Source organism: Lithobates pipiens, unplaced genomic scaffold (genome assembly GCF_037356315.1).
Source record: "Lithobates pipiens isolate NorthernLeopardFrog02 unplaced genomic scaffold, aLitPip1_a1.2 Scaffold_19, whole genome shotgun sequence".
Classification (NCBI taxonomy): domain Eukaryota; kingdom Metazoa; phylum Chordata; class Amphibia; order Anura; family Ranidae; genus Lithobates; species Lithobates pipiens.
The window spans coordinates 401,408,206-401,420,500 of NW_027507764.1; the positions used below are offsets into that span (position 1 = coordinate 401,408,206).

A 12,295-nucleotide genomic window follows, 5' to 3' on the forward strand; every position below is an offset into this window, starting at 1 on the left:
AGTAATCACTGCTATATAAATGCGGTGATTCCTGTGTAAATGACACTGGCAGTGAAAGGGTTAACCAGTGGGTGGCAGTGTAGGGGTTAAGTGTTCCTAGGGGTGTGTTACTAACTGTGGGGGGTTGGGCTTTCATTTAGTGAACACTGATCTCTGCTCCAATCACATGGAGCAGAGATCAGCGTCACTAGTTGCTAGGCAGAATGGAGAAGTGTTGTTTACACAGCATTTCCTCCATTCGGCCGCTCCGTGAGACGATCGCGGGGATGCCCGCGGCGATCGAGTCCGCGGGTCCTGCGACCGGACTCACGGGGGTCCCGACCAGCGCGGGAGCGCGCCGCCGGCGCACTCCCGATGGCAGGGCGTCATTGAATATTGGACGTACCTGTACGCCAATATGCCTGCCCGTGCCATTCTGTCGATGTACATCGTCGTGCGCTGGTCAGGAAGTGGTTAAGGACTGACAGATGCCTGTAGCTGCAATTGCAGGCTGAGCAACAGTACCTGCTAAGAAAAAAAAAAAGGGGGATTTTAACAGGCCTTCCAACTTCTTTGGATCTTTAAGCATAAGCGCATTGTCCACTGGGTAAAAAAAAAAAAAAAAAAAAAAAAAAAAAAATTGCATTTTAATTTTTTTCCCCACACATTGGAAATCGCCGCGTCAACTGCTGGAACTTTCCATCTTTTAGTGAATCTTTCTTCCATAGGACAGAGCTTTGTGAGTCTCTTTGGAAGGGAAAAAATGCTTATCCGGATGATCCCATTCGTTATAAATAAGCTTTAGTAATGCGTGGATGGGAAATGCATGCAAAAGGCTGTAAAGGCTTCAAAGAACCCAAGGAAGAGACCGGCCCTTCAGCTAACACTGTTAGGGGTAGCATGCAAGTAAAGTGAACTATCTTTGCAAGCCTCTGTACTTCAGATTGTGAAGTAGGGATCTTTGGGAACTTCAAGTATTGTTTCCTCCGCAGAGAAATAATCGCATGTCTTTCCTCCCGATCATCTGAGGGCAATACCCCATCCTGTCCCCATAATTCTCTTGGACCCTCCACTGACTGTAAAGAGTCTAAGGTGGGGGAGGGGGATCTAGGATGCTTCCTATACACTGGATGGAGGATGCGATTAAAGCCGCCAATCTTCCTTCTAAGCCTTGCAAGGCAGAGGAAAATGCATCTTCATTCACCTCTACAGGGGCTGAAGTGTGTGAAGCAGTTGCACCACCGCTAGCTTCCAATGACTCACCTTGGCTTGCCATGTCTGATCTCTCTGAAGAGGAAGACCGTATGGAGGCATAACTGGGATTCCCAGCGCCGGGACACCTTAGGTACCTTTACGGTAGGTCTGGAAGACATAGTGCAAAGCACAAGCAGAGGTACACACAAAATAACAGTTCTTTTGCTACCAAGTAACAATCTGTCTGGAAATGCCCGTTTACACCCTTACGTGCCCAGCGCTCTGGTGTCTTAGTGTGACAGACTGCCTCTCTTTAGTTAAAAAGTGTTTCTGAAATGAGTGTCTGCGATATAAAGCCTCAGGTGGAACCTGATTGGCATCCTCAGCGCTTCCCCCCAGCTATGCGGCGAGTGCTGTGTGTGTGTGTGTGTGTGTGTGTGTGTGTGTGTGTACGTTACATCCATACACAGCGCCACGTGACCTTGCAGACATGCCCCTCTGCGTTCTCAGGCCCTGCTAGGGACCCGTATAGCCAACAAAGGAAGGTGAATGTACTATACAACTCTACAAGGGGGGGGGGGGGGGGGTTCTGTCAGCAGATTTATAGTTTTTTTTTTTTTTTTTTTTTTTTTAAAACCACAGAAGCATAGCGCATTTCCCAATGTTACTAGGTAGAAGTGCTGGGTTGTAATTAAACCATGCAGCTAAAGCAGCTGCGTCAACCAATCAGCCACCGCCCATATAGAAGTTTATAAACATCTCTGTATTAGCAACTGCTGTATTTTTTACCAAATCCCACAAGATCAATAGTAAGAACCCCCTTGTTCTGAAACAGAGCTGAACTAAGACACACCATAGGTAGTGTAAGTTACTCCTTATAGAGGAGACATTTATAAGGCATACAAGGTATATTCAAGGAAAAAGCAAAGCTTCTTCCCTTACCTTGTCCTCACTGCAGGATACTGCTGATTTAACAGACAGATCCAACTTTCACCCATCACGGCGGGCTGCGTTTAAACACGCTCAAAGACTGGGGCCCTTTTAAAAGGGGTTCCGCTCCTTTGGGCCTTGTAAAGCACCCCTCAAGACAACTTCAGGAAATGTAGCAAGACCAAAAAGCGTCCTGGTTCCTAGGGCCCAGCTCTCAAAAGAGAAGCATTACAGGCAAAACCTCGTTCTTGCATCGAGGTCCGGGTACCATCCTATGGCCTCAGTGGCGAGGATGGTTCCGATTGTGGAGGTTTCTTTAAATCCAGGATGGATCCCTCCTGGAGCTCTGCAGAGCACATCTTCACTCGTGACCAATACCTTAGACACTGGCGAAAAAACTGAGTGCTCCTGGAAGGAGGAGGGGTTATATAGGAGTCAACTTCCTGCATCAGTTATACCAGTGTCAACACCTGAAGGTAGGCCTATAACCCACCAAGTAATTACTTGAGACTCTGTGTCCTATGATGTACGATAAAGAAATGGCTGCGGAGCGTGCGGCGGCCTCCCCACATGTCAAACACAGCATAAACACCCCACCATGGTCTAGAAATAGGGAAGAGGACGAGCAGACCCCCAACACCCAGCGCAGCCCCCTGCCAGGACCCAGAGCCACCCTGGCCAGGTACGTGCACCACACCCCCATGTGAGCAGTCACACAGCAGCCCATAGTATAGGAGGAAAGGAACAGGGAAAGAAAGGGAGAGTGAGAGACCCCCTAGTCAACCTCCCAGGGAATGCCCAGCTGCTCCATCCTGCCGAGACAGATGGAACCATACTTACCCCTCCTGCAGGGACTGCTGGACGCATTCCACAGACAGACCCATCACCCGAGCAGTACAGGGTGGCTGTCGGACACAGCACACTGACACAGACAGCAGTAGCCCAGTCATATGTGCACCCCGGAGCATATATCTCACTGGCCACCCCTGGGTCAGGCCCCCCAGAGGACCCCCAGGGTGGTACAGTGCAAGGGTTGCTGTTTTTAACACGTTCTGACTAGTCCTCTCCTAAAGGGCGATATAACCCTAAAGGTCAAGATGAAGATGCTGTGTCCATCAATGAATGAAAGAGAAAGCTCGGTAATTGTTTTTTTCTCCGCACGCTGACAGCATGAGGAGAAGAAAAAACACAGATCACCAGCTTATGTGCAAGCGACATCGGCCCTCATCTGTACCACCAGTACCCACTGCCACCCGTCAGTGCCACCTAGTAGTGCTGCCCATCAGTGTAACCAACCAGTGCTGATCAGTGCCCATCCCTGCCACCTCCTCAGCGCACATCAATGAAGGAGGAAAAGAAAGCTCTATTTGTGAGAGAAATAAATTTGGCACGGTCACACTTTAAATTATGATTTTTTTGAGAAAGAGCGCTTTCTTCTGGTGTTATTTAAAGCAGCGTTCCACCCAAAAGTAGAACCTCCAGGTTTATCTGCCCCCCCCATGTCACATTTCAGGGGGGAGGGGGAATGTGTGCCCGTTTTTTTGACAGGTACCCTTCCCTATGCCTGAGTGACAACACCATGGTACGGTCTCCTGGATGTTTGCCCCCTGCCTCCTTCCTCTGCCAGGCCTGTTAGAAATCGCAGCACGCGTCGCACATGCGGAGTAGGGAACTGGCTGTGATGCTACACTGCCAGTTTCCCACCCAAGAGCCTATCTGAAAATCGTCTGGGGTGCCAACATTGCTGGCTCCCTGGACAGGTAAGTGTCCTAATATTAAAAAGTCAGCAGCTACAGTAGTTTTTTTATGGGGGGCGGATACCCTCTTTAATCACCAAGTGGTTTATTTTTTGCTAAATAAAAAAAAAAAAAAAAACGCCCACAATTTTTTAAAATATAAATAAAAAGGGGTCTGGTTATAAAGATTTGCAAATAAGTCATTTTTCTTAACTGATGGGCACTGATGAGGCTGCACTGTTAATATAAACAATGTACTGACAGCTTTGCCGATTAACAGCTGTTTTCCCTCACACAGACAGTGCGAGGAAAGGACTGCCAATAACCGTCTGTTTACATGTGACCAGCTGTGATTGGACACAGCTAATGACATGGTAAAGGGCTGCTGTAATTAGTCCTTTACCGCAATCTGTAATCCACTGTGTCCAAAGGACACAACAGTCACAGAGCACGCTCCAGGAGGCAGGAATCTTGGAGGACAACCATATGTATACCCTTCCAGAACTGGAATCCCCCGCTCTAACCATCTTTTGGCTAAAGCACAAGAAAGAAATAGTTGACCACTTGGCGCTAAATCACATACCTGTATGTCATTTGAATTCAAAACGGTTGTACTGGAGTGATGCCTGCAGCTGAAGGCATCACCCTGGGACGCGTGTTTTTTTTTTTTTAGAGCCGCTCTCTTGTATGAACTGATGTGTTGCCATCCCACTGAGAGACCCCGGCGTCTAGTCAGCACGAGACTAGAAGAAAGTCGCAATCCGCTTTGATCGGATCTCGGATGTAGTAAACTGGAAGGGACGTCATGATTTAATGCCCAGGTAACTGGAGTCAAAAGGTGAATAAAAAAAAAAAAAAAAAAAACACACGCTGATGTTGGCGTTCTGAAAGATTGCAAGAGGGATTTGGGGTCTTGAAAACCCTGTCACAAGAGACGTTTGCACTTCGTGGGACAGAAATATAAGTGAACAAAACATTTTAGGGTTGCACCGAAATTTTGTCTGCCGAAACATATCGGCCGAAAATTGTGTTTTCGGCAAACTGCCGAAAGGAAAATCTTGCCGATAATGGAGCCGGAAATGGGGGCGGGCCTCCCCTCCCTGGTGCCGCCCATTGCGGGGTCATTATCCTGGCTCATCCACAGTCCTCCCTCCTCCTTTCCTCCTGCCCGAAAGCGCAGTGATCTCTGTGTGTCACGGAGCTGTGCATTGAATTGCCTAGGCGGCTGCAGTAACCATGCCCCGCCTCCTGTGACAGACAGTACACTGATCCAATGGCGGGACATAGAATCAGCCCGACGAGATTACAGGAGGTGGGACATTGTTACTGCAGCTGCCCAGGCAATTCAATGCACAGCTCCGTGACACACAGAGATCACCGCTCTGATCAGGGCAAGGGTGAGGCTGCATTCAGACACTGGCAAGCTGCATGAGGGGAAAAGAGTGTGCTCAGGGCAAGCATTACTGCAGAGTTTTGTCCGCAGCTAAAACACGTCACAATCAAGTTTTTTTGTGCCCACAGTGCTGCTGCATCCAAGAGTCATTTGTTTGCCTCTCAAACTATCCACCTCTGCCCACTTGTGTGAATGTAGCCATGCTATATAAAATCAGGTTACAGGACAAAAAGGCTGTACTCCCTTTATTGGCCCTATAAAAAATAAAAAAATATAATAATAATAATAATAATAATAATAGTCATCTTGATTTTGACCCAGCTAGGTTTTTATCGCCATGTGATAGAATGGGGGTTAAGTTGTTGTTGCTAGTAGAGGTAATGATATGATCATTCCCAATAGAAGTCTGTTGGAACAGAACCAGTTCACACCAGATGCAGTTGCTTGTGTTTTTTTTTTTGCACAAAATGCATGCAGTGTTTTCGATGTATTCCAATGGCTCTAGTTCACACCATGCAGTCAGTTTCCACACCGGAAACTGACTGCAAGGTGTGAACTAAAGCCATTGGAATACATGGAAAACACTGTGCATGTATTTTTATCAGGCAGGCTGCATCTGAGGGGAACTGGTGAGGCTGCATTGATCTCCTGTATCATGTTCTGCAGTCTCTGACCATCTCCTGTACCATGTTCCCAGTCTGTCCATCTTCTGTATGAAAATATTTTTTAAAAACCGTAATTTTCGGTATCTGTGTTGATTCCGTATAGGTTTTTGGCCTAGTGTATTTTTCATTTTCGGTTTCGTTACCAAAAAACCCATTCCATGCACCCCTAAAATATTTTTGAAAATTTGTGGAAAAAAATATAAAACTGCCTGTGTCTCAGCGTGAAAAGGGGAATGTGTGCGTCGGTCCTAAAACACACGCAAACAGAGATCGCCGCACACATGAGGTATCATCGCAAACATCAAATCATGGGCAGCAATTCTAGTACTACAAAGAAAAGGAGGTTGTTTTTTTATCAAATGGTGCCCAGCAGCTATTGTCATATATGTTAACAGTATTATTCTACAGAAACATTGTATCCACACAGCCCTGAAGAAGGACACGCTTTTCCAAGCTCCTTAACGCATAGGGTGTTTTCTGTTCAAATGAATGATACGACATAGCATCAATACTGGTTGTATATATACCTGTTGGTGTACTTTTTAATATATACTGTATATTCAATTACCTTTTGTTTGGTTTTATGTAATAAAATAATTTGTATACTATTATAATTTGTACGTGCCTTAAAAGTCCACCCCCAGGGGACCCCCTTTTCTTTGTTGTGATGTTTTAGGATGTGGCACAACAAATTTATGTGACCCTGTCATACCCTCTCTTTTGCAATTCTAGTACTAGACCTCCTCTGTACATCTAAAGTGGTAACCTGTAAAGGCTGTTTAAAGCGTCGCCTCTGGATAGCAAAATTTACGTTTGTTGCCGTTGTGTAGGCATGCACAATTTTAAAACATGACGATCTTTTAGATTATACAAAAAAATTGGGTTATATAGTGTCTTATGCATTAAAATGTTTATTTTTGTTTAACCCCCCCCCTACTGCGTTTGAAAAACCTCTGCGCAAATAGAGTGCAATATATTAAAAAAAAAAAAATTGCAAAACCCACCAATTTATTCTCTATGGCATCTGCTTTAAAAAGAAAAATATAAAAATCTATAATGTTCGGTGGTCCCAACTAATTTTCTAGAAAAATAAATAAAAACAGGATTTTTACATTTAAAGCGGAGGTCCACCCTAAAATGGACCTTCCGCTCATCGGATTCGTCCCCCCCTCCGGCGCCACAATTGGCACCTTTCAGGGGGGAGGGGGGGGTGCAGTTACCTGGATAATCCAGGTAACTGCACCCACTTCCGGGCTAGCTCTCTGCGGAAAGGGGCGTACATTACGCCCCTTTCCGCAAGTGCCCGCCCCCTTCCGCAAGTGCCCCGCTGCCTGCTGGGAAACGCACAGATCCCAGAGGCAGCGGGGACCGTCCTCATTGCGCAGCGCACGCATGCGCAGTAGGGAACCGGGAAATGAAGCCGAAAGGCTCCATTTCCTGATTCCCATACCCAAGATGGCGGCGGCAGCACTAGAGTGTCGATCTAGAGATCGGCTTCGGGTGCCGACATCGCGGGCGCGCTGGGGACAGGTAAGTGTCACTATTTTAAAAGTCAGCAGCTGCAGTATTTGTAGCTGCTGACTTTAAAAAAAAAAAAACGCGGAGTCCCAGGGGACTCCCGCTTTAAGCAAACAATGCCAGAAAATACCTGGTCTTCAACAGGTTAAAGAATGTCACCCCAACATTTCATATTCCTGATATGTGCCTGCTGTACCATGTACTTATAAGAAACACTATCCTGTTCTTTGTAGGAAATCCCTGGCGTTCTTGCCAGTCCCTCTGCCTTCATATTAAAAATGGACTACAATAGGCATGAGAGCTTAACGTGGCCCTTTTCTGGCTGTGCTGGGAACTCTGCCTAATCTTATCTAATGAATAGACTTGTGCTGACATACCACCCCCCCCCCCCACACACAGCCATTTACTGGGAAGACCATTGTGCTGCTGTTTCTCCTCCCCCATCTCTCAGAGTTCCTAATGCAGCTAAAAACAGAGGGTATGTAATCATTTATAAAAAGGAAAAAATTTATATGTATACACAAAAATGTTTTGCCTTTCATTTCTATGTTAAACTGAATGGTTTATTTTAGAAGGTGAGAATTCACATATACATTATTTTTATTTCTTTAAATAAGCAGAGAATACCTCATGAAATTACTCAGAGCCAAAAAGTAAAACCTAACTAAAAATGTCAAAATTACACTTAAAAACTGTTGAACCGACTTACCGGTACAGACAAGATGATCTATTCTGCCTTTCCTCCACTTTAACAAATCTCCTCCTTTCCCACAGCCGAGATCCAACACTGCGATGTTTCTGTTTTTTCTCTCTCGCACTCTGTCTAAAAACTCATCTAACAAAAAAAACATTTTTATATGTTAAAAGCATACAGACATGCAAATCTTTAAGCCGAGTTCCAGCCATTTCAATGTTCTATGCTGGGCGGAAGTTGCATTTTTGGGTGGAACTCCACTTTAAGATTTCAAACCACTTGTATTTTCATTTCTGGGACAAGTAGATCTCCAAATGAATACTTGTCATGTGTTTTTTTTTTTTTTTACTTATGGATTTTATTGCCATTACCTAGGGGACCATTGGTCCCCTTGGCGATAGCAGATCTGTGACAGGTCAACTTTTTGGGGGGCAGTGTGTGCAATGACAGTCTGCACAGACAGGCTCCCTCACTTGCTGACGCTGACTGTTACGGTCAGCATCAGCTTTTAAAAGGCAATTGTCGGCTCTTTTTTTCTATATTTCTTCATAGCTTGGAAAAGGAGCTGTCATTCGGGGGCCGCCACTAAATTAAACAAAGGGGCTGGGCCACCCAGTGACATCACCCGGTGACCACGCCACTTTGTTTAGTGGCAGGCTCAAATGAAAGCTCCTTCTCAGCGCTATGAAGATGTATTAAAAGAGAAAAAAAAAAAAAAGGCAGGACAATTACATTTAAAAACTGACAATGACACAGTCAGCGTCCGCAAGTGCAGGAGCCTGTCTGTACAGACTGCCCCCTCACTGTGTATACAGATAATGCTATCCTGCCTTTCTTGTCCCAAAACCACCCACATGACATCAGCAAAAGAAAAAAAAAAAAAGCCGGCAACTACATTTGAAAGCGGACAATGACAGTCAACGTTGGCAAGTGAGGGAGCCTGTCTACAGACTGCCCCCTCACTGTGTATACAGCTCTTCTCCTGTCCTGCTTTTCCCCACCCCCACTGTGACCAGTTGCTCCTAACAAGCAATGCAAAAACTAATGCAACAATGGATTGTTGGTCTATATACAACCGTTTTTCATCTGATCCTTTTTAAAAAGGAAGATAAATAGGTTTGTCATCCGTAAAAAATAAAAAAAAGAAGCGTCCGTTTTTTCCATAGGAATAGACTGACGTTAGTTTTTCATCCATCAAAGGATGGATGAAAACGGACGAACGGTCCATATGTGTGAAAGGGGCCTTATACTAGGACCTTTGAGTTCCAGATTTTTTTTAATCTATTACTGAGTAAATGTTTGCCCACAAATACTATAAAAAAAAATTTTTTTAAATGAATAATTATTATTAATAAGACACACAGACATACTATGCAGAACTCACTTATGAGTGCACTTTTCATCCAGTTATTGAAGTTTCTCAGGTAGAAGATGCGAGATTGACTTCGCTGCTTTAGTCCACACTCTTGCAGTTCATTGTAATGTGCAGCAACAGCTGAGGAATGGCCTTCTTGTACACACTATGCAGCAAAAAAAATAAAACTAAATTATAATTATATAAAAACAGGTACCTGGTAACTTTTTCTAAGAAGTCTTCCAGGGCAGCATCCAAGAGATAGGCTCCTCCTCCCTGAAACAGGAAACACATTAGTCCACCATTATAAAATTAGTCAGTCTTATCTGTGTGCCTCAGTTATTTTAAAGCACCGAATGAATGAACTCTAAGCAAGCTAAAGCTTCCCCACTATACCTGGTTTTATCGCTTTAGGAAAACTAGTGATGCCCTGGAAGACTTAGAAAAAGTTACCAGGTACCTGTTTTCTCAAATAGTCTTCCAGGGCATCATCCGAGAGGATGTATCAAGCAATACTTACTAGGGTAGGGATAAAGACTGGAGCACCTTGCGACCAAAATGCCTGGTCTTGGCCGGACAGCTGGTCTATATTGGTAGTGCCTCGCAAACATACTGGAGCTCGACCATGTCTCTGCCCTGCAGATCTGCTCCGGAGTTGCCCCTGCTTTCTATACGACCGAGATTGCCCAGGCTCTCGTTGAATGGGCTCTGATCTTGCTTGGAGAGGTGAGGTTCTGTGCCTCATATGTCATATGTATAGCAATTCTAATCCATCTGCTGATAGAGATTTGATGTCAGTTTACCTTTATTGGCTCCTGCATAGGAGGATGAAGAGGTGGTTCTCCGCCAATCCTTCGTTCTCTCAAGGTACTAGGAGTGCATTTCTTACATCTAGCTTATTGCAAGTGTCTCTTCTCTTGCTATCCATAGATTTTGGAAGTGATGGGATAATTACAGTTTGCGTCCTATGGAATGTTGGAGACTTAATAGTAAAGCCAGCATTAATTTCAATTTAATGTCAATTTCTCCAACCTATCAGAAACTCCAACCACATCACTTCCGGTTTAATACCTCAGTAATTGGAGATTGACTAATTGGTGGTTGGACACAACACAGACAACCAAATAGAGTCCAGGACAGGATGATTGAGCTGTTTTGACAGCACAGCTGCTAACGAGGACAAAGTTGTCGCCGCCATGGAGGCGGCCATTTTGTTGGCAAGTATCGAAGCAGAGTAAGAAGTTACACTCATAATATCCTGCACCAGACTATTCGGTTGCCGGTGTTGTGTCCAACCACCAATTCATCAAAAACGCCAATTACTGCTGGTTTAAAGAAACCGGAAGTCAAGTGGTTGGAGTTTGACGGGTTGGAGAATTTGGACTGGTGAGGATTATTTTGCCTGTATCAGGCAGTAAGGTTCCATCATGGAAAGAGTTTGGATTTCGCTCACTCTTCTGGCCAATACCAGGGCCACTAGAAATGCTGTTTTTAGAGTAAAGTTTTTGTCTGAGCCATCTTCCAATGGTTCAAACGGGGGAGAGAAATCCTCTGAGCACTGTGGACATATCCCATGTTGGAGTTCTGTCAATTTTTGCAGGTCTAGCTTTGTTTACTGACATTAGGAATCACTTTACCTGTGGATCCTCTGCTAGTCTGGTGTCCATAAAAGGAGAAAAGTGCTGCCACTTGTACCTTAAGAGTGCTTTGAGATTTTCTCGTCTGCTCCTTCCTGTAGGAAATCCAGAATCGTTGGGAAGATCCATCTGCTGGGAATCCATTTGGTTTTAGTCCAGGAGACAAACTTTTTCCTTACTTTCTCGTAGATTGCTCTAGTCACAGGTTTCCTGCTGTCTAGAATAGTGTTGATCACTTTGACAGCCCTTTTTTTTTTTCCTTACCCTTTCAGTAACCAAGCCGAAAGCTTCAGGAGTCTGTGGTTCGGATGGTTGACTGGTCCCTGTGATAAGAGATCTGGAAAATTCAGCAGTGTCAGCTGTGGCTGGACGTTGAAGTTCTTCAAGTGACTTAATCATGCCCTTTGGGGCCAGTATGGTGCTAAGAGTATCACTGCTGCTTTCTCCTCTTTGATTTTTTGAATCACTCTTGGCATTATGACAACTGGAAAGAATGCATAACAGCTGCCGAGTCTAGCATTAGCTGAATGCATCCAAGTCACTGTTGCCATCTGTGAAATCCAGTGAAAAGAACATTGGTAATTTTGTGTCTGCCTTGGAGGCGAACAGATCTACCTTGGGTACTCCCCACGTTTATGTGACCTGTGTGAAGGTTGCTCGAATTAGCAACCATTGTGTCCGTTTTATAGTCTTCTGGCTTATAATCTGTTCCTTTCATGTGGATGCCTGATATTGATCTTGTTTGTTTCTGTCTATAACAGAATTGTTTCCATCAGGCTCAGCCCCCCCCCCCCCGCATGTTTATGTATGCCACTGCCGTGGTGCTGTCCGATTGAACCCTTACATCTCTCCTCTATATCGCTGGTTGTAAGTCTTTTAGTGCCTCTTCCACAGCTTTTAGCTCCCTCATATTCAGGGAGGCTTGAGACTATTTTGAGTTCCATTTCCCCTTTGTGCTGCCCAACCTAAGGTACTGTCATCTGTGGTAATCCTGACAAGGTTGGTTTGAGCACATCTGCGCCCCCCGATGTATCGGAGTGGATTGAGCCACCACTGGAGTGTTGGAGTTTGGTACAGAAATGGACGTGTCTAGGGATGAGGGGTTGCCATCCCACTGGGACAGAACGTAATTCTGTATAGGTCTCATGTGAATCTGCGCCCAGGTGATAGATGGGATTGAAGAAGTCATCAGTCC

At 45.0% G+C, this 12,295-nt stretch overlaps 1 protein-coding gene across 2 annotated transcripts in view; it reads right to left on the reverse strand.

Moving 5' to 3' along the window:
* The window catches only part of RNMT (RNA guanine-7 methyltransferase), an 83,044-nt gene that overhangs the window by 50,718 nt on the left and 20,031 nt on the right, over nucleotides 1-12,295 (reverse strand). For both annotated transcript variants that reach the window (XM_077492392.1, XM_077492393.1), the window contains exons 4-5: nucleotides 9,494-9,629; nucleotides 8,125-8,250 (exon numbers count right to left, since the gene is read on the reverse strand). In XM_077492392.1, coding sequence (XP_077348518.1) covers nucleotides 8,125-8,250; nucleotides 9,494-9,629 — 262 coding nt within the window. The remainder of the gene's footprint in view (nucleotides 1-8,124; nucleotides 8,251-9,493; nucleotides 9,630-12,295) is intronic.